Source organism: Macrotis lagotis, chromosome 2, assembly GCF_037893015.1.
Source record: "Macrotis lagotis isolate mMagLag1 chromosome 2, bilby.v1.9.chrom.fasta, whole genome shotgun sequence".
Taxonomy (NCBI): Eukaryota; Metazoa; Chordata; class Mammalia; order Peramelemorphia; family Peramelidae; genus Macrotis; species Macrotis lagotis.
In genome coordinates this window covers 54,734,468-54,757,850 of record NC_133659.1, presented here as the reverse complement: position 1 = coordinate 54,757,850, position 23,383 = coordinate 54,734,468, and the positions used below count along the sequence as shown (strand labels likewise).

General features: G+C 37.3%; 1 protein-coding gene across 2 annotated transcripts in view; it reads right to left on the bottom strand.

Moving 5' to 3' along the window:
* HSD17B7 (hydroxysteroid 17-beta dehydrogenase 7) overlaps positions 1–23,383 on the bottom strand; it is a 33,289-nt gene that overhangs the window by 1,001 nt on the left and 8,905 nt on the right. Inside the window, exons 2-8 of one of the 2 annotated variants that reach the window (XM_074221869.1) lie at positions 19,870–20,073; positions 12,070–12,162; positions 10,895–11,009; positions 5,856–6,050; positions 3,449–3,553; positions 2,052–2,108; positions 364–462 (exon numbers count right to left, since the gene is read on the bottom strand). In XM_074221869.1, coding sequence (XP_074077970.1) covers positions 364–462; positions 2,052–2,108; positions 3,449–3,553; positions 5,856–6,050; positions 10,895–11,009; positions 12,070–12,162; positions 19,870–20,073 — 868 coding nt within the window. The remainder of the gene's footprint in view (positions 1–363; positions 463–2,051; positions 2,109–3,448; positions 3,554–5,855; positions 6,051–10,894; positions 11,010–12,069; positions 12,163–19,869; positions 20,074–23,383) is intronic. The other variant, XM_074221870.1, reaches the window with a different exon arrangement.

The following is a 23,383-nucleotide window of genomic DNA, read 5'->3' as shown; positions in this document are numbered from 1 at the left end:
GAAACATTGGAAATACACAGAAGAAAAAAAAAGAATTTGGGAAGAATCAAAGATAAGCAAGGCAATGATTGTAAAGTGGAGTTAAAATTTAATATACATATATATATATATATATATGGGAATAACTATACATATTAGATTTACAATTTTAGACACAAGCCTCTTATTCTCTTCCTTATATTTATGGAAATAGTTATGTTTGATGCTTGTCATGTTCACAATGAAAGAAAAACAATTTTAATAATTTTTTTTAAAAGAAAGGAAGATCATACCTAACTTTCCTCCCTAACTTTCTAACTGATATTTTTTTCAGCTAATCTAACCAGTTCCTGTTGTTACCGCGCTGTCTTTAACAGAGCTTACCTTCTGAGGCTTTACATAATTGTTTCCAAGACCTGTGGTAGCACTGTGATATTTGGTCAAGGGATTCAGAAACTCAGGCTTTTGTCGGAAAAGCCATAACTAGAAAGGAGGAGAAAAGAGAGAATAAGTCACACCTGTCTTAAAGTAAATCTTGACTTCTAGTACTTTAAATAGCTTTGAACAAGTTTTAAAAGCCTATCAATCATCATCTGGCAAAATTTTTCAGCTCTAAGATTCTATAATTGCTCAATAGCTACATGAAATTGTTGAGTAATTCAATCCAAGAGAAGGAAGAAAGATGACTGAGTGACCAACCATTCTTCATTGCAAATTATTTTAAGTTAAATGAGATATGGATGCCCTTCAAGGTCTACTTAAATACCAGGGTTGAAGTCAAGTTCCTTCTTCAAAAATACTCAGTTTATACCATAAGACAGTACAGCTCATTGATCAAATGGTTTTTAAAATGAAATATCAACTCTTGGACTTAAAGACCTATTTCCAAATAGATATTCTATACATATGTACATTTGTAAATACATATATTAGACATACTGCAAGTGTTTTTCATTTTATCATTTAGTGAAAAACTACTATTAGTCACATTTTTATGCTGAACTTGAAAATAGGAGAGCTAAGCCAAATTTCCAGACCTTTATCTTTTCAAACCATTTAATCAAATTACCCAAGGCACTAGAGCTATCCTCACATACTTGTAACCTTCTCTCCAGTAAGATAAGAGCCCTTTGCAAATCTCTAGATATGATATACATGTTAACTGTTAATTATCTTTCCCATAAATCAGAAACTAAGAACAGAAATAAATTAGAAGATGCGAGGGTAGGTAATATGGTTTTGTACTTAAGAAGCTGATTTCACATTCCAATCTTTCTAAATCTGTGAACACTTTAAGACTTAAACCAAATCCCACCTACACTGAAGCCCCCTTCAACTAACCCAGCCCACTCTAATATCTCCCTTCTGTAAAGTATGGCACTTACTGTCTATTACATACAAATTAAAACTTGATTAAATAATGTTTTCTGGACCTGTCTTTCCTATCTTTTTCTTCTATATCCCCATATGCCTAGCACTGGACTAAATCCACTGTAGACCTTCAAGAACACTTGTCTATGTGGCCCTGTAACTGTGTAAATGGAGACTGGGAGGAGGTGCCCACACCATCCAAATTTCTCTTTCCTGTCTCACGCAGGTCATCTTGCTGCTGACTGTGCTTGGAGAGTTTCACAGAGTGAAAGTAACAGAGTTTCCCAGGCAGTTTGCCCCATTTATGTTCTTCTCTAATTGTAGAGCAGTGCTTCTTCACATTAAACTTTTGGGGGGTGTCTTTGCTACCCATGCCACTGACTTCCCAAAGACATCTCTTCCAGGTCTTACATCAGAAGGCATAGTTCCCACAGCCTTCCCTGACTTCATTTTTTTACAGAGATGGCGAAACGAAAACTATCTTAGAGGTTAACGCTTACACAATTCATTTGTCTTCTACCACCATTTAAACTGATTCCAAAAACATTTCCCAAGATGACTATATTGAGATTACTTTTCTTTCCTTCCAGATCCTGGGCACTCTAAGGGTTCTGTATCTCAGTAAGATGTGCCATCAGTAATCATTGAACTTCAGACTCTTATCTCCTAGACCATCTCCCATCACGGCCTCAGAAACATACCAAGGCTTCTGCTCCATTGTAAGGTGTGGTTGTTAAAGAATTTATAAAAAAACGCAGCTGAGGAAAGAAAAAAATGCCATTTGTTAATAAAGTTATCAAGGACACTGAAAAACAATAATGTTCAATTTACAGCACACAAATTCCTAGAAAAAGCAAATTCTTCCTAGAATTTCTTGTATCTCCAGTAGATGAGATTTTAATAAAACTCAGGTCTCTTCATAGTGGAATGTTTGACCATTCCTCAGAGATGAGAGGCACCTTGGGAATTCCACTCTACTTGACATGGTCTCACTAGAGAGTCAAAAGGGCAACTTATAGCAATTATTGACCCAATACTATTTGGGATTCTCAGGTCCTGTTACCCTAGGCTAAGCTCAATTCTGGAATCTTTGTTTAATCTTTTCAAAGAACAGACTTAATGGGTCATTCTTCAATTAGAGCTGCTAAATAATCTCTTTCACATGCTATAGTCTCCTCTAAGCAAACAAGATTAGTACACCTTATTACTCCCCAGATTATCAATTATTTATGAAAAAGGAGATCTAGTTGGCTTGGAAATGAACAAGCAAGCAGACATTTGTTCCATTCCTTATCTTGCATGTAAGAATTAGCTAATATCTTGTAATTATCCAAGCTGAAGATGGACAAAGGTTAGAAAACCCGAAACTCATATTGTTATTTTAATATAAGTAGTCAAGGAGAGTATCAGAAAGCTCTATTCGTGGAAAAGGAATAAAAGGAGAAGGGTCTCTTTAAGACTAAGTCACATAATTCAATAATCCCAATCAACCTTCTCATTTTACAAAATTGGGGAACAGAGTCCACAGTAAGAGTTAAGTTGCCTAAGGTCAATCTGCCAATAAATGGCAACATCCAGTCTAGAACAAAGCTTTAATTTGAGATTTTCATAAAAACAGAAAAAAAAGTCTAAAGGAAAATACCTAGATTTCTTTCACTTGTTTCAGAAATTCTAACCCCTGGCTTCAGGACAACAAAATCACTCATAGTTAGGAGACAGGTTTCTCCAGAGACATGTACATACAGACAACTGAATTAAGTGTCACTGAGAGAAACACACTGAATAGCTGATTTATGTAACTGCTAAAAATCAGGGAAATTGGGAAAGTATTGTAGGGTAATTATCTTTTTAAAAAGATGAGCCCTATTAGGGTAGGGTACTAGCTTATTGATCTTGTAAACAGTCAGATGAAATTGAGCCAGGATGCTGAGGTTGAGGCATGGTTCCCCTATTAAAAAAAAAAAAAAAAAAAAAAAAAAAAAAAACTTTGAATTTTCTTAAAACTGTAGGATATACTAATATTGAAGTGAGAAAACATTTGCCTGTGCTGAAATTTAATATATTTGCAAAAGTAATGAAGAAAGAACTTATCTCTCACCAAAAATACTATCGGAGTCAATAGTGTCCAGATGAAAGGCGGCAGTATCCCGTAAGTCAAATTGGTCAACACAGTCCCTGGGCACACTACGCTAGAGTACAGGCCCTGGCAATATGGAAAGAGATGAGAATGAGGGAAATGAGAGTGGCAGAAGGAAGTGATTATGAAAGAACAGTCTTTTAAGATATTCTTTCCTGATAGTTATTACATCTCTATCTATAATTTGATCAGCATGAGACTATTCCTGCTTTGATGCAGGTTGTAATTCTTCCCATTTACATAGAACACTGACTTCAAGAGCTATTGTAGTCAGAAAAACTTTCAATGCCTTGAACAACAGCCAGCCAATCACTGGAAGGATCTGCCATAGTTCACATGGTGGTCAGAAGAAGTACAAGGATATGTTCCTCTCTGAAGAACCCAATACTACTGTGAGACAGGGAGATGCTGGTACAAGACCCCCCAGCATGGAGAGCCCACAAAAAGCAGAATCACAGGAGCACAAAAGAAACATGAGGCATACGCATTTCCATTCCAAAAGTTCAAATGGTCTAGGTGTGTCCAACCTGAGATAGAGTCTTCTGAGCTCATATTAGATGGATCAGCCACAATTGAATATATTATACTTTGACCCAAACACCATGTCCTCTTGGAATACCAAGGATGAACATGATTGCCTAAAAGAAATAAGGGTGTGGGGCAGCTAGGTACACAGTGGCTAAAGCATTCTGGAGTCAGGAGAACCTAAGTTCAAATCCTGCCTCAGATACTTAATAATTACCTAGCTGTGTGGCCTTGGGCAAGACTCTTAAACCCATTGCCCTGTAAAAAATAAAGAAAGAAGTAAGGGTGCCTTCTGTCCCCCACCACGAGACGCCTGAGGAGGGTTTTGCCTCCTACCCTCTAGCTCCAGGCTATCTTTCCAGAGATACTATGCATTAGTCCACCTTGTATACTCTACATTTCAACCAATTTCCCCATCTCTATGTCTTCTATAAGCCATCTCCCATGCCTAAAAATGCTGATTCCTCCTCAACTTTGCTGGGAGTCCTCCAAATTCCAGAAGCCACCTCCTACAAACTGTATTATCCTGATTTTCCTGTAAGAGGAAAATTGTTTTATTGATAAATTGCTTCTACCCAGTAAAGTGTAAGCCATTTGAGGGCAGGAACATTTTATTTATTTATTTTTTTGCAACCCTCAGCACCTAAAACTTTTGTTTTTTTCAGTTCCCACTTCCTGTGATTTCAATGGTACCAGGAATTTATGGTGAGAAAACTGTTTATTTATTTAGGTCATCTGACAGTCTCACACAATTGCCTGAGAAAATGAAAGAATGAATAACTGGCCCAGGATCACACAGTTGAGACACGAATCAAGGTCCTCCTAATTCCTATATGCCAATGCTCTACCTCTCTTGCCTTGTAGGTTGCAGCAATCCTTGCTGAATTGAATTCAACACTCTCAACTTTTATCTAATTTACTCCTCACCTGGTGAGTGAGGCAGGTCAGACAGTGCTGTTTCCACTTTAGAAATGGAAAAATAAAGAAATGAAGTGACCTGGCCAGGATTACAGTTGCACTAGGAGTAGAGCCTGGATTATTGGCTCCCACAGGGAGGCCCACAGTCGGCCCACTTCAGACTGAGTTCTGTTGGTTTCATCTACACTTAGGGGTTTGTTTTTAGTAAGCATAGTATCTAGCACATAGGGAAATCTTGCTTCCTTCCTTCCTTGTATTTCCCCATCTAGATCAGGAGCAAAGAGTTCTAAAAAGTCATAGTTGCCACAAACTTGTCAGCAGTCATGTCCAATAACAAGGACGACTTTCCCAAAACTTCCGACCTGTGGCTCTCTCAGTAGTGTGACTCTGGAGTCACTTTTGTAATCACCATTAACAGAAAGAGCCAAATAACTATTGGATGTACTCTACAATCTAGTAAGGCATAACATTTTAATATAGAAATTTAAGATCCCAAGGAATCACCAGTTGCAACCTGAGAACCACAATAGGGATATTATTCCATCCATTACAAACCATTGTTTTTTCAGTTATTTTTGTTATTGGAGCACTCAGGTCAGATCCATAGTAAAAAAAATAAAAATAAAAATGGCCTTTTACAATCCTTTGAGGAAGGCAATCTGATCTCTTCTCTCACATTTTTGTGACAGTTATAAAAGTGCCCAGCACCAAGTGTCACCTTTAATCCCATTTCACAATTAACCTTGTGAGAGAGGTTCTACTGGGATCATTATCCCTATTTGATATAAGAGAAACTTGACCACAGCCACATAGTGAATCACTGTCTAGGCCAGGATTTGAAGCTATTTTCCTCTCTCTCTCTCTCTCTCTCTCTCTCTCTCTCTCTCTCTCTCTAAATCTCCCAGACTCTTAAGGACCTCCTTACCTGTTGGTTAAAATTCCGGTTCAAAGCCAAACTAAGAAGGTCAGTGGCATATTTAGAAGAGCTGTAGGGTTCACTGCCCTTGACATGTTGGATATCTTCTAGGCTAAAATTAGATTTCCTTGCATTGCTAGAAGATGTCCAGATGACCTGAGATGGAATGTCAGGGCAACAAAGCAGAGGCTCCAGCTCCCGAATCTAAGATAAAAATGAAAAAATACTTTTGAGGCCTACTGGATTTAGGGCTTAGACACAATTCATAAGCAACACAGTGAAAGTCCCCATAATATCACTTCTCCAGCTATCAACTTGTCTGCATGGTTGGCTTCTAACATTTATGAGATGAAAGGTTTCCCAAAACAAAATTCTGACAACAATATAAATTATATTATATAAATGAAGAAGAAAGAGAATACTTAGAGAGATGTCTGAGTGTACCAGATATCCTCTAATGAGCTCAGAGAAAAAGGATTTCCATATAAAATGGAGTAGCTATAAGACCATTCAACCAAGAATGAGAAGAATGGAATGGCATAGACCTGTAACAATGTCAAGAAAACTAAAACCCAAAGGAAAAGTTTTCAATCAAGAACAAAAAAGAAATGTTTCCCAAACTATATAAAAAAAGAAAGGTCCATTCCATTGTTTGGATCAATATTAAAAACATTTTTAAACCTGTTTTGCTTCAGTTAGGGAGAATCATTTTCAAAGTTAGAGAGAAGAAAAAAATCAGAAAGAATTAAGTCCAATATTGTGAGGAATAACCTGACAATATGAGTTTACGTGGCCCAGACAAAGAACATGTAGCTATGGTCAAGGGTCTTTGGAGATGGAGAAAAGAAAGGCATTGAGGGCTGGATCAGGTAAATAGCATCTCTTTTCAAAAAAGGAAAAGGCAAATTGCCTGCTAAATAGACAACCTGATAATCATTACTAGCAAAACCCTAATAGGGATCAACAAATATATGGTTTGTGAGCACTTAGAAAAGGAAGAAGTGATCACAATGAATCAGCATCTTCATCAACATAAGCCAAACCACTCATTTTTTTTTCTCAGAGATACTAGGGTAGCAGGTCATGAGAATGCTTTATGCACACAGTAAAATGACTTGCTGAAATCTGGATTTCCTAGTCTTTCATGTCTTGTAGTCTGTATGACAGTAGCTGGATTCATAACTAAGTGAAATAATCAAACCAAAACACTACTAATTAACAGATCAGTATGAGTCTAGAAGGTCCCTGGAGGCTTGCTACTGACTCAGCCAGTTTAGTTCTGCAATTTAATCAATCTTAAATGAAGACAATACAAAGGATGTGCATGCTAAGTCTGCAGACAGCTCAAAACTGAGTGGGACAGCTGATGCACTGGGCAACAGAAATTCAATCTAATAGGATAGGCCCAAAACTAATACAAAGAAAAAATGTCTTACACTGAAGACACTGCTGCCCATATAAAATGATAGAGATAATTCAGTTGGACAGCAATTCTTATGAAAGACTCTAAGCAAGACAAAAGAATGGCATGGCTGCTAAAAATATCAGTGTGATTTTTGCTGTTTTCTTTAAGTCTGGACCTGTAGCTTCAATTCAGCAAGTAAATTCCAGGTAGAAAACTCTCCCTATCCCCAACTTTATGTCTTGGAGAATTATCCAGGACAATGAAAGATTAAATGACTCAATCAGGGACCAATAATCAGTATGTACTAGAGGACAGATCTGATCTAAGCTGACCTGGCTTTGAGGCTACCCATGATGTCTTGCTATCTTTAACATGATTTTGGGCTGACATGCTAAGTATACACAATAATTAAGGAGATACTGCCAACATACCCTGCAATTATCACACCAGCCCTGGAATACTATATTAGTTCTGGCACTAAGCAAGATGAGCAGAACCAGAAGAACATTGTACACCCTTAACAGCAACATGGGGATGATGAAAAACCTTGATGGCCTTGCTCATTCCATCACTGCAACCTTGCTCATTCCATCGTTGCAACAATCAGGGAAAATTTTGGGCTATCTGCTATGGAGAATACCATCTGTATCCAGAGAAAGAATTGTGGAGTTTAAACAAAGACCAAAGACTATTACATTTAACTTAGGAAAAAAAAAACTGTTATCTTTGCTATCTCTTATATTTTATTTTTTCTTCCTTAAGGATATGACTTCTCTCTCATCATATTCAACTTAGATCAGTGTATACCATAGAAACAATGTAAAGACCAACAGACTTCTACACTGGTGAGGGTAAGGAAGCAAGATTAGGAGAAAAATTGTAAAACTCAAAATAAAATCTTTCTAAAAAAAAGAAAGTATCTATCTAGAGGAGCACCACAACAGTAAAAAAAATCATGTTAAGATGAAGAAGGTATAAAGTTAGGATATATCTAACCTTTAAGACCAAAGACACAAGAGAGCTTGGCATCTTATTTACCAAATATACTAAATTTCACTGGAAAATGCGTATATTTGAGGCATCAATATACAAAAGAGAAATTAGACTTATTCATGGATTTGGAAAGAAGAAAAAACAAGAATCAAAAAAATTATAAAGAGACACATTTCACTTCTGCATAAGGAAGAATTATAATCAACACAATCCTTAAGTGGACTACCTCGTAACAGAGAGTTCTCTATCATTAGAAGTAGTCAGAGGCTAAAAAAAGACTTGTGAGGGATGTGGTACAGGAAAGGCCTACTAGACAGAGCTTGATAAAATGTCCTCTAAATTCGAAAATTGTTTCTGCCTCTAAGATTTATAGTTCTATGCTTCTTTACAACTTTTACTTCCTATAAATGTTTTATAGCAACACAAATGAGATCTGAAAACCTATCTCAAAAGCAATAGGGAAATTAAGAGGAAGATAAATAAGCATAAGAAGCCTTCATATTATTTTGTTTGAAGAAAATAAGAAGCCTTTGGTGGAAAGGGGAAGAAGACTCTCCCACCAAAAGGCCACACTAAGGATGTGAATGTTTAAATGCTTTAAACAAATAGTATTCATGATAAAACAAAGGTAAGAAAAATAGGAGCAAAACAATCCATCTCCCAGTATATTAAGTGGGGGAAAGAAAAAGGAAAAATATAAAGAAGAAGAATATTGATTTCAAGAGTGAAAAGGGAAAAAGAAGACTTCTTAAAAATTGTTACTTCATACTTCTGTGATTATATTAAGAGCTCTTTTCCCTTTCGAGGTTATCCTTCACACTCATCAGTCTGAGTTGCCTCATTTGTATCACTTTAGAGATGGCTTTGAGCAGTTTGATCCACTGAGGGATCTAATTTCTTTTCCAAAGCAAGCAAATGAAAGCTAATATGTGAAACGAGACTCTGGAGTTGTTGGGTCAAGGAAATGAGAAGACTGATCAAGTGTTAGACCTGAACAATAGGAACAACTAGAGAAATACTAGAATTTATCTTGTATCAGACAATGTCTAGTGGGACAAAGAGGATATCACCATGGCAGAAGTTCCAAAGAGCCTGGATTAATGCCAGACATGTCTACAGGATCAGTGAAAAGTTAGAGCACTAGAAATACAAAGTCTTGGGCCTGGAGAGGATTAGAAAATTCTCAATCACACAGAAGGTATAAGTATCTATTTGACTGACATGAAGGGCATAGTCCAGGACAAATGGGGTACTAGAAGGGACCTACCTGTTTATAAGATAAACTAATTGGGGGGGAGTGAATTCATGTACATTTTGTATATTAATGCTTTAATTTTGTCCTATTTCTGTAAGAGGAGAAGATAAAGGATTAATTTCAGAACAGGAGAGTTTTCTCCTATTTCCTTGTACTAGTAGGGCAAAAGCAATAACATGGATAATCAAAACTGGGAAAGACATTAAAATTCCATTCAACCAGAGAACCCAATATCCCAATAACTGTTGGTGGCAGATTTACAACCTGAAATCTAAAAAGACAGAAAGTTCCCATTTCTTGAAAACATATTCCCTAAGTTGCAAGGGATAGGTGATCAAGAGTATTTTGGACACAAAGAAATCTGAATTTAACATTTCTTATGACAGAATTAACCAAAAAGATGAAAAACATGTGGGTAAAACTGAGAAATGAATGGTTTTGTTCAATATGTCCAAGTTTTTAAATCTGGACCCAAAAAAATGTATGTGCTTGTGTGTATGTGACACAAATATATAAATATTTATAAAATATATTTATAAGTTTTATATGTACACATACATATATAATGACTACAGTTCATTACAACTGGTTCCTCTGTAATGTTCTATTTCATACCTTTAAAAACATTATTCTGAAAAGGGGTCTATAAATTTCACCAGATTTAAAAGAGGATCCTCTTGACAGAAAAAAAGAGTTAAGAACTCCTATTTTTATGAGACAGGCACACAACCATGCTTAAAATAGGATAAGGAGAAGCAGTTTTCCAGTGTTGAGGATAATAATCTATTTTAAATACAATTTAAGAGATGTAATGTTAGCAATAATTTACATTTAAAAGAAGAGCAACAGAATGTGTTCCTTACCTCTTTCTGCAAACAAGTTGCTCTAATCATCTAATTCCAAATCTGATACAAATAAACATAGAATCGCCCAAGCTATGACTACTTTAGCTACCTCAAAATACACAGAACTGCTCTTTAAGTTTCTCTTTGAGGGTTCATGACAGCAAATCATTTCATAAAAGATCCATCTAGTAACTAAAACTACCTCAGTATGGGATTGAAGGTAGGTTTATCTAAAAACAATAATGTATGATGAATTACAAACTACTTTGAGTTCTGTAACTGAAAAGGAAAGTTAAGATCAATTAAATTCATCATGCCAATAACTCATAAATAACATCAGACTGTGACTTCCCAGTATACAAGGAGACAAAAGGACCAGGAAATGAAAGGGAGAAAACCAGGCACCAATCAACTCTTCCCTAGAAAAAAGTTCTATTTAACAATCAACTCCTATTCATCCTCACTTATAGGAACAAAACAAAACCAATGTTGTGAAGTAGTATTAATTTCCCATCACTAGTTAAGCAAAAGTTCAAAAGTCTGTCTTTACCAGAATAAAGTGGCCAAAGACATTGGTTTCAAACACCTCCTGCAGTCCATCTGCAGTGACTCTGTCTTCTTGGGTCAACAGGCCTTCAGCTGTGGAGAACATATGAATTACTTTTCTGAAAGAGAACAAAATAACATCAAAATGACTTAACCGGATCACTTGGTGCCAAATCAAACACCAAATCTGCTCACAAATATTCAAATATCAGAGTTCAAACCACAAACAGTCTGGTTCTCTTTCAGTTTACCTAAGGTCCTCAAAGGGTAATGACTCAAGAAGGCCTGAAAAGAAGGGCCTCCATTAACAATGCTCCTTGGAAACACATCTCAAGGGCTGGGAAGTGGGTATAATTGGTTTAATTGTGCATACTATGTTATCTTTTTTCCTTTCAGATAGATATAACCACCCCTTCCAGTAACCATCCATAGCCACTCTAAAAGCATCATCAAGATTTTACAGATCCTTGAAAACACTTTACTCAAGACATGATTGCTAATATTTAATTTCCCTTTCATAAAGGTGTTAATATCAACTCTTACCATGATCTTTCTATCCAGTTACCTCCACTTTTCTCTGATATCCCCAACCCAATTTGATATACTGATCACTGACAAACTGAGCACAAAAAAATGAGAAAGCTTAACTTCTCTTGAGTAGCTCTACTTACCCCTGGTCATATTCTTGCCCCACTACCTGGTTTCTACTAATACACCCTCTGAATTAGACTGCCAGAGGCAGTCTAGAAAAACTTCATTCTTAAACCCCAGGACCATGGCCTTTTGCCTGGGAAGAGCCCACAATATTTGGCTGGCCTCAGAAGCCTGAAAATGCCTCTTTATATTCATATTCTTGCCTTGACATTACCATCTCCTCCAACTCCTCTGCTGCTTTTTACTTATTGCTCTGACAAGAATAATCAAAATACCATTAACACTGCTTCTGGTTAACTGTCCTGTGGTTCTATTCTCTATCTCTGTGACTTTCCAAACCAAAACACCCTTCCCTAACCATGACTTTCCTAGATATATTGTTTTTTTCTATTATAAGAGCCTTAACGTCAGATATTGTTTTGTATTTATTTATAGCCCCAGCATTTAACACAGTGATTAACTCATAAAAAGAGTTTAACAAATGCTTTTGTGTTCATCCATTTATCTGAAAAATATCAAAGTTACCTTGAGAAGAGGCCAGAAAAAAATGCTTTTAAATTGAACTGTGGATTTGGCATAATCCCAGCATTCACATAGAGGTAGTCTAGACGCCCAAACCTACAAATAAAATACAAAGATCAATCCATCACTAGGATACCTCCTTTCCTTGGAAACCCTAGAATATGGTCATTAAAGAGAAATGCACAGAGTCCAACTTTCTTCTTGAAAAAAGATGGCACCAATTGATACATAAATTATGAGACTTTTCTCTTAAAAACTGTCATTGGGGGAAGTTAGGTGGTGTTGTGAATAGAGCACTGGCCCTGGAGTCAGGGGGACCTGAGTTCAAATCCTGCCTCAACCATTTAATAATTACCTAGCTGTGTGACCTTGGGCAAGTCACTTAATCCCCACTGCCTTGCAAAAAAAAAGGAAAAAAACCTAGTCATTGTCAAAATAAATGTTCAAACATCATTGTCAGTTCCTGGACTCAGGTCTTCACATGTATAAGAACTTGCCAGTGAGAGTTCCATTCCACGAACAAAAGTACTCTTGATTTCCCTATCAATAATTGACAACCAGAGGAGTCTGATTATCAAAGTCAATATGAAAATGAGACAAAGGGAACATTGATTTTTAATGCCAAATTCTATTTAATTTAGCCCACATTCATGTAACTGGGATTTTAGAAAGAGCTCCCAAAAGCATGAATAAAAATGCTACATCTACTCAATGCAGGATAAGTTATTGATATAATCTCTAATCCAGGAACTTATCTTTTTCTAGAAATGTAATATAAAGATTCCATCTCCACAACACAAATTTTCTCCTAACTTCAGTTGACCTAACTACACTCAAAGTTGCATATTTAAATCTCCCTTAAAAAAAAAAACCTAGAACCCCCTTTATTTTATTCTTCCATTTTCTTACTGTTTTTCATATAAATAATAAAATTCAGCACTGGGATAAACAAGGTGTTTCTTGACAGAATAAAAATGGCATAAGTAGGGGGGGCAGAGTCAAGATGGCAGCATGAAAGCAACATTTCCCAGGAACTTCTTCCCCAAAAAACTCCAAAGGCCGTTAAATTATGACTCCAGTCAAAATTTAGAGGGGCAGAACCACAGAAAGACTGACTGACAGACACATTTTCCGAATCCAAGATAACTTAAAAGTTCCACGGGAAAGGTGTGTTTCACCAGGACGGGGAATTGGAAAAAGACCCAGTTGCAGCACAGTCTGGGAACAGCCTGAAGGGGAAGTGAGAGAATTCTGCTACCAAAATGAATGTGGAGTGAGGAGTACCAGCCGCAGAACCTGCAGCAAAAATCAGGAGAAACCAGTCTGCACTTCCACAGCACAGTCCACAGCTGGTAAGAGGGTCAGGGGAGACTGCATAAATTTCTCTGCTCTCCCTGAGGGCAGGACTCTACTCAGCTCCAGGTTGCAGTTTGGGCTTCCATACTAAGATAGCCTAGCAGGGCCTCTCCTCACAGCTCCAGGGCAGAGGGAAGTGCTAAGGTCATCTACATATCAAAACACAGGCAAGAAAGCATAAGACCTAGGAGGAATAAAGGTCCCAGTGGGGTGTCCCTCCAAAAAAAAAAAAAAACCCAAACCCTTGGAAGTGCTGTAAATTAGTCTTGGGCTGTGGAAATGAGTAAACAACAGAAAAAGAAGAATCTGACTGTAAAAAATTACTTTACTCCCATGGAAGATCAAAACACATACTCAGATGACAACAAAATCAAAGCTTCCATATTCGAAACCTCCAAGAGAAATAGAAAATGGGCTCAGACTATGGATGAGCTCAAAAAAAAAAGACTTTGAAAAGTAATTAAGGGGGGCTGCTAGGTGGCATAGTGGATAAAGCACCGGCCCTGGAGTCAGGAGTACCTGGGTTCAGATCCGGTCTCAGACACTTAAGAACTACCTAGCCGTGTGGCCTTGGGCAAGCCACTTAACTCCATTTGCCTTGCAAAAAAAAAAAAAAAGCAATTAAGGGAAGTGGAGGGAAAAATTGGGAGGAGAAATGAGAGTGATGCAGAAAAATCATGAAAACCAAATCAAAAGCTTGGTGAAAGACATACAAAATAATATTGAAGAAAATGATGTGTTAAAAACCAGTTTAGGCCAAATGGAAAAAGCAAAACAAAAGGCAAATGAGGAGAAGAATGCCTAAAAAACAGAATTGGCTAGCTGAAAAAAGAGATTAAGAAGTTCTCTGAAGAAAATAACACCTTAAAATACAGAATGGAACTAAAGGAAGCTGATGACTTTGCAAGAAATCAGGAAGAAATAAAATTCTTCCAAAAAAAAAAAAAAATTAGAAGAAAATGTGAAATATCTCATTGGAAAAACAATTCACTTTGAAAACAAATCAAGAAGAAATAATTTAAAAATGATTGGGCTACCTGAAAGTCACAACCAGGAAAAAAAAAGCCTAGACTTCATTTTTCAAGAAACAATACAGCAAAATTGCACTGAGATCCTAGAAGCAGAGGGTAAAATAGACAGAATTCACCAATCACCTCCTGAAAAAGATCCCAAAAGAAAAACTTCCAGGAATATTATAGACAAATTCCAAAACTCCCAAATCAGAGAGAAAATTCTAAAAGCTGGCAGAAACAAACAATTCAACTATTGAGGCTCCAGTCAGGATTATACAGGATCTGGCAGCATCTACACTAAGGGCTCGTAGGATTGGAATATGATATTCTGGAAGGCAAAAGATCTTGGTTGACAACTGAGAATCAACTACCCAGCAAAACTGAACATCCTCTTTCAGGGGAAAAGATGGGCTTTCAATGAAACAGGGGACTCTCAGACTTTCCTATTGAAACAACCAGAGCTGAACAGAAAGTTTGATCTCCAAGTATAGGACTCTGGTGAACCATAAAGGGGATGGATGAGAAGGAATAACTATGAGGAACTTAATGATAATGAACTGTTTGTATTCCTGCTTGGGAAGAAGATATTGATAACTTATATATGAACTTTCTCATTTATAAGAGCTGTTAGAAGAAGCATATATAGACAAGGCACAGGAAGTAATGTAATACAATGGTATAATATAGTAAAAAGATGGAGTCAATGGAGGATAAAGGAAAGTACTGGGAGGAAGGGAAAGGAGATGAAGAAGAAGCTAAGAAATTTCACATAAGAGTCAAGAAAAAGTTTTTTTCAATGGAGTGGAATGGGGGAAGGCAAGGGGGAATGAATGAGCCTTCATTCTCATCAGAAATGGCTCAGAGAGTAAATAACACACACAACACACACACACACACACACACACATACTTAATAGGGTATAGAAATTTATCTTACTCTAGAGAAAAATGAGAGGAAACGGGATGAGATAAGGGGGAATGGGGGAGTGAAGGGGGGGACAGGTGATAGAAGAGAGGGAAGATTGAAGGAGAGGTTACTCAGATACAACACACTTTTGGACAGGACATGAAAGAAGAGAATAGAATAAATGAGAGTAGGGAGGAATAGAGTGGAGGGAAATACAGCTAGTAACAGCAACTGTGGGAAAAATAGTGAAGCAACTTATCTGGTGGACTTATGATAACGAAAGCAACTCATCCCTGAGACAGAGCCATTGGAATCTAAACACAGACTGAAGTACATTTTTTTCTCTCATTATTCTTGAGGTTTCTCACCTTCTTGGGGTGCAGGGGGGTTTATGTTTACTCTTGCAACAAAATTGATATAATAATAGAAATAAATAAATCTAGATCCTTCACTGAAAAAAATGAGATACACACAAAACAAATATATGTCTATGAATATTTGTATGAATATGCAGGTATATGTATACATATATGTAGACATATAAAATATCTATATGTGTGTATACATGTATATATGAGAATGTATATTAGTGTGTGTATGTGGATGGATGGATGGATAAATAGAGATGTAAATATCCATGCTTAATTATAGCCATCCTGGAGGAAAGAAACTGAACTACATAGTAGAGAAAAAAAGAAAATGACACAAAAAGACAATTCTGAACACAATGTATAATACATATTATACAGGTCTTCTTAAAATCAAAATTTAGTATTTAATATTATGAATCCTCTCTTATGTTTTGTTATGTATATGACAATGATTATTAATTTTGTAAAATGAAAAATAAATTTAAATTTTTTAAAAGAAAAAAAATGGCATAAGTAAGCAAACTAGAAGATAGCTGCCAAAAGGTCTCATTGCACTCATTGGGCTTCCTTTAAACTGAAGTATACTTTATGTTCTGTAACTTAAAGACAACGACTGAGGAGCAGTCTGCAACTAGTTTCTTTAAAAAAGGACCTCTTCTTCCTTGTAGTCCTTTGAGAACACGAGCTATTCTTGTCTGGCCAAGGCTCAGGTCTCAAGATCAATGGCCCAACCCTTATGATTACCTCTGGAGGATCTGAACCTAAGATTTCATCAGGGCTGCAAAGTCCTGGGGCAGAAATCCTGAAATGGATCCCAATCAATGCCTCATCATGACCTCAACTAATTATCTTAAGATTTGCAGAGAAAGGGAGAGGCATATATGAACAATACCAATTTATTTTAGTTGCGTTTTTTAACTTACTCATTTAACATTAATTTAACTTATTTTTTTAATTATATTTATTTTATTTTTGTACAAATTATGTTTTTTATAATTATTAAAATATTCTTGTTTAAGAGTAAATAAAATACCCCCTACCCCCAAAAAATATAGAAACTCATGAGCAATAAAGTAAAGGAAAGAGGGAAAAATTAAAATTAAAATAAAAAAATAGTAATAATAATAGGGGCAGCTAGGTAGCAGAGCACCGGCCCTGGAGTCAGAAGCACCGAAGCTCAAATCTGGCCCCAGACACCCAACAATCACCCAGCTGTGTAAACCTGGGCAAGCCACCCCAACCCCACTGCCCTGCAAAAACCAAAAATAAAACAAAATAAAATAAAACAATAATAATAATAATAATAATAATAATAATAATAATAATAATAATAATAGGGGTGCGGGTGGCACAGTGGAGTCAGGGACACCCGGGTCCAAATCCGGCCTCAGACACCCAACAATTACCCAGTTATGCGGCCCTGGGCAAGCCACCAACCCCATCTGCCCTGCAAATCCCCCTCCAAAATAATAATAATAATAATAATAATAATAATAATAATAATAATAATAATAATAATAATAATAATAAATGTGCTTCAGTCAGTGTTCCAACACCACCAGCTCTGTCATGGGTGGATCACATTCTTTAGGAAATGTCCATCACATAAGTTACTTCCATATTTTTCCACTGTTGCCATTGCTGATCGCAACTCCAGGAGAGTTATGACTTACAGGTAGACCCACAGGGAGCAAACATTAAAAGCAGAACTTGAACCCATATTTTCCTACTTCCAAGTTCAGTCCTCTACTACACTACATGAGTCTCTGGGCTGTTTATTCTTTTCTGTCTTTTGCTTTTTCTGTGGGGCAATTGGGTTAAGAGATTTGTCCAAGGTCACACAACTAGTAAATATTAAGTGTCTGAGGTCGAATTTGAATTCATGTCTACTTGACCCCAGGGCCAGTGTGCAATCTAGCTACCCCTAATTATCCTTTAAAAAAATAAAAAGGTTGATAAGTTTCAAAAGGTTATTGAAAAGGTTCATTTTTATATTACAAACATTTTCAGATTACCACTATTCCTTAGAAACTGTTATATAACAGACTAATACAATTAGGCAAAACTAATGATAGTGACCTCTTTTGAAAGTGAATATATTTTCTACAATTCAGACCCCATCTCCACTTTTTTTTAAGTACCAGAAATCTGTTTTCTTTCCCTTTTACTACCCTCCCCTCCCCGTTCTGAGGATAAAAAAAGAAAGAAAAACAAAATCCTTCTAACAAATATGTATAGTCGAGTAAATCAAATTTCCTCATTGGCTGTATACAAATATATAAAATCCCACTCCCTAAATATCACTTCTCTGTCAGGAAGTAGATAAGCATCACTGGTTCTCTAAAATAGTCATTGCATTGCTCATACTTCCTATATCTTTCAAAGTTATTTTGTTTTTACACTGTCATTACTGTATAAATTAATCTGGTTTTGCTCATTTTTACAATACTGATATGACTGCATAAACTATTATGGATCTACTCACATCTCCTGGTCTGAGTTCATGAAAATTCGTCCATGTCTCTTGGAAATGATTTATTTTCTAATTTCTTAGAACACCATAGTACTCCATCACATTCAAAGATTATGAATTATCCAATCATTCCTTAATCAATGGGCATCCTTTAGCTTCCAAATTTGGGGGAAACAATGAGAAGAGGTTGTTACAATTTATTTTCAAAGTATAAGACCTTCTGGATTTCTCTGATTTATTTTGGGTATTGGCCTAACAGTGCTATACCTAGGTCAAAGGGTATGCTTTTCTTAGTATAAAGTATAAAACATTCTTACTTGCTTTCCAGAATGACTGGACCCATTCACAGGTACCATCATCAACAGGGTCATTAATGTATCTATCCTCCTAGGGACCTTTCTAGTCTTTTCTCTTTTTTATCATCTTTGACAATTTGATGGCTGGGAGTTGAGATCTTTGAATTCCTCCAATTTGTATTTTTGAATTAGTGATGAGTATTATTTCAGTGGCTACAGATAGCCAGGATCTCTTCCCTTTAACTGTTTGTTCATATCCCACCTATACATTTTTTGCCTCCATATGAATTTCAACATTATCTTTTCTAGTTAATAAAGTAAAACCTTGGTAATTTGGTATGACATTGAACAGCTAAATTAATTTGAGCAATCTCATCATTTTTATTGCATTGACTAATCCTATTTATATTTTTCCAACTATTAAGCCTGTAAACAGAAGTTTAAAGTTGCCTTTATGTAGTTCTAATATATGACCTGGCAAGTAAACTACCAAGAATTTGACAGATTCCATAGTTATTTTAAAATGGAATTTCTTTGTCTCTTTTTTTCTGGTTTTATAGGCATTTCATAGAATTGAAATGAACTCAGAGCTGGTATTCTATCCACTCCCCATCTAACTGTCCCAAATAAGACCTATCTTTTTTTTGGAGGGCAAGTTGCCCAAGGTCACAGAACTAGTGGGTGTCAAATATCTGAGGTTAAATGGCATCATCCAGAAAAGTTGATGACCTGCATTGATTTACTTTATATTCTGAAACTTTGCTGTAGTTCTGTTTCAATCAACTGTTTAGGATTTCAGTTAGAAACTAAGGATCTGACTTCAAGGCGAGGGTTCTTTTCTTCAGTCATGTGTCTTCCCAATACTAAGGTTTAACTTGTTTTTCAGAGCAGTAATGCACCAACTTTCCTAATATTATTCCAATGTTAAAAATTTAACATGCAATCATTCTTTTTCTCCTTGTGATTTTATTTTTAATTGTTTAGTTCTGTCTTTAGGGTTCTTTAGGTTCTTTATCATATCATCTGCAAAAAAGTTCTAATTGTCCTTCTTTACCTGTGCTTAATTCCCTCAATTTCTTTTTCTCATCTTAATTCTATAGTCAGCATTTCTAATACTGCGTCAAATGGGAGAAATGACAATGGACATTCTCACTTCATCTCTGATGTTGCTGGACAGGATTCTAGTTTATCTCGATTACATATACTCCCTGGCTTATCTCACAACATCCCAGACGATCACTGCCAAGTGGGCCTCAGCACAGAGCCTGGCTACCAGCATTGCTGCTGGTACAACTGAAGGCTTGCTGATGCTCTGGCCAGGCCATTCTCTTTTTAAAAAGCACACACTCCTGTGCTTCAGAACAGAGACCCAGCTCCGAAGCACAGACCTGAGTTTGAGTTCTTTTGAGGCCTGAAACACAGACTGCAGGTTGCTGACATCCAAGTGCACAAGCGAGATCTCAGCTGAGGGGTGAGCGGACAGCAGGGAGGCGCGGGTCGCTTCGGCCTTGCCCGGGTTTCTGCAGGCTAAACATAGATGAAGTCTGTCGTCTTCAGAGAGCAGCCGCCCACAGAGGGCCAGGCCGATGCCACTGCAATGACAAGTCAGGGACACAACGTATCAGGACAAAGTTCCAGATTAGCCCATTTGAAGTTCTGTTTCCTAAGAGGGGTGCAGCCCATTGCAGAAGAGAGCAAACAGAAAACCTACAAAAGAGCTTTGTGAACACCATGTCACATCAGCAAGCACCTATGAAGCACCTGCTTAAGCTAAGCGTTTGAGATTCAAAGAAAGCAACAATAGCCCCTACCTGAGGAGACAATACCAAACCAGATCTGTTCAGGTCAAAATACAATTTCCTAGAAAAAGCACTGGAGTGTAGGAGGCCTGGAAGAGAATTCTTACAGAGGGTGGGATTCCAGCTGAAATCCAAAAGAGCCAGAGAAAATCCAAGAGGGAGAAAATTCCAGGAATGGCGGGGACAATAGATGAAAATAATTGGATTCAAGCATGATTTCTCTCATGCGAAAACCTCCAGGGCTTGGTATCATTAGAGTGTAGAAAATGTCTGGAAAAGCAGCAAAGGGACCAGGAAATGAAGGGTTTTAAAAGCCAAACAGAGGGGCAGCTAGGTGGTGCAATAGATAGAGTACCAGCCCTGGTGTCAGAAGGACCTGAGTTCAAATGCAGCCTCAGATGATCCTTACTAACTTTGTGACCTTGGGCAAGTCACTTAGTTCCACTGCCTTGCAAAAAAGCAAGAACCAAAAAAAAAAAAAAAAAAAAAAAAGCCAAACAGGAATTTATATTTGATCCTGGATATCACAGAGAGGCCCTGAAATTTGATAAAGGCAGGGAGGGAAAGGGTAGGTAGGCATGGTCAGACCTGCATCGTAGAAAAAAAGGAAAACAATCTGTTCAACAGTCCTGCAGAAGCTGAATGGCTTTGTAGGTGCACAAGAATCACCAGAGCCCCTCAGGTTTTGGATTTTATTTATCCTGCTCTTGTCTCTAAGGATGAGGAGTCAATAGCATCATCTTCATGTACGAAGGACAGCATGTCATTCATTGTCTTTTCTTCCAAAGTATATAGAAACAGACCTAAATTGACTATTAACAAAAAGCTATCAAAATGATGATCTGCCACCAGAGAGCACTCCTGATGTCCTGAGCTCTCTAGCCTTTCAAATTATTTTGTCTCGCTTATATAAATTCTGCATGTATTTGCTTGTGTTCTCTTTGCTCTCAGAAGGCAGGATCTACTTTTGTTTGTCCTCATCACCCTTCAAAGCTCCCTGCACATGAAATGTGTTCCATAGTGCCTGAATGAGGTGGAGAGAATTCTGGTCTGAGTCAAGCGAGCAGAACACATCACACTGCTCACCGAGCTTTTACCAAGCCAGCTCTGAGCCTGGCATGACAAAGCAGGACAGAAACAGGTACCAGGAAGTCAGCAGTTGTTTATCAATTACTTTATTTGTCAGTAACCAATGTGCAAAAAGCTCCACTTTACTGATATCAGATTATAAGTGGGCAGGTGGGTCAGAGCACAATCAGACTCAGGGTTGGAGTGATCTTCCCAGGACAAGTTCTCCTTGCAGGACAATACAAATATGCTATCATTTGTGACCATCCAAGGAGGTTGACTGAGCATAGAAAAGAACAGGGCAGATTAAACTAACACATGTTACAACACCAGCAACATCATTCAGGGCAGGACCTGTCATGATTGACAGTTGGCTTCTGTTCACAGTTTTCCCAGCCCAGCGCCTGGCTATGAAAAGGATCTCTGGAAACCAAATTATTATTATGAACTTCATTATATATCACCCTAATCAATATAATGACAAATGAAAGCATGAGATCCACTGGCCATGGAGCTGGGAAATCAGTCCTCCAGACCTGACTTAACTGAACCTATGCTGGACAGCTCAACAGTCCTGCAAGTGCATACTATTCCTGGGTAGCTGGGTCTTGGCTGGCCTGATAGACTGGGAAAGAGGTTTCCCAAGGGAAACTATTGCCTTTAGGCAGACAATGGAAAATGTGTGTGTAATTTGATGGAAAAACCCCCCTAAAACTGCTCAGCGATATTCAATTCAAATGAAACACCTGCCTCTGGTATTAGTTAATGTGTCTGAAGGTTGGCTTCCATGTAATAAAGAGCAATGTTTTGGCCAAGCAAGAAAATACAGCATGTTCTGAATCAATTCTTCGACAGAGTTAAGGAATAAACTTGAAGGTCTTCTAAAAAGGAGGTAGCTGGATGCTGGATAAGGGGAGACAGTTATTTCCAACCCAAGAAATAATTATAGGACTACAGGTGCTGTCAGGAAGGATGAGAGGAAGGAGATATGAGCAGAAGAGATACTTGGACTTTAGAGCAGTGGTCTCAAACTCAAATACAAGCAGGGATCACAAATCCATACAAAAGGATACCTGTGGGCTGCACATTGACTTTGTTTTAAATTGGAGCATTATCTATGTTTTGTTGAATATCCCTCGATAACATTTTAATCTAGTTCAGGCTGCACTTAGGAGTGTGGTAGGCCTCAAGAGGCAGCCTGTTTGACATCTCTGCTTTAGAGTCATATTTGTTGAGGCCGTCACACTAATAGAGAATTTTGTCTTCCAAAAGCATATATCGAAGATGTAACTATAACATCCCAAGATTTGTCAAACCAAATGAATGTTACTCACTTTTAGTGATTCTCACAGGCATAAAGATGCTCAAAAAATGAATTTAGAAAGTACTTCTAAGGATTAGAAAGTTCTGGGCAAGAAACTAAAATTCTTAGGGGCATGAGTGTTTTTTAAATCACAATTGGCCCAAGGATTCAGAAGAGAAAAATTAGGTTTGGGAAGTGAAGTTAACTCAGAAGAGGGTGTCTAAGCATAAAATTTGAATTTCTGGACCATAAAATAAAAGGGACAGGCTCCTAGCAAGAGAAGGAATTTATCTAAATATGGCTAGATATATTAACCTGGGGTCTTATGAATCTAATCAAGAGGTCTATAAACCAAAAAAAGAAAAAGGAATAACAGGAATACTGTCCATGTATACCTATAAAAATAGATTTGATTGGGGGGGGGGGCTAGGTTGCTCAGTGAATAGAGCACCAGCCCTGGAGTCAGGAGTACCTGAATTCAAATCCAGCTTCAGACACTTAATAATTACCTAGCTGTGTGGCCTAGGGCAAGCCACTTAACCCCATTGTCTTGCAAAAAAAAATATATCTGATTGGAGGATATGGAAGACAAAGGATAGCTCATCTTGGCACAACTGCATAAAAGAAGGTATATGCTCTATGAGCAAAGCAAAAGAGACAGCTCCACTGGAAATGTTCATGTGGACTATTTATGCCCAACCTGTAATGGAGCCGGGCTGGTATTTGTCTGAT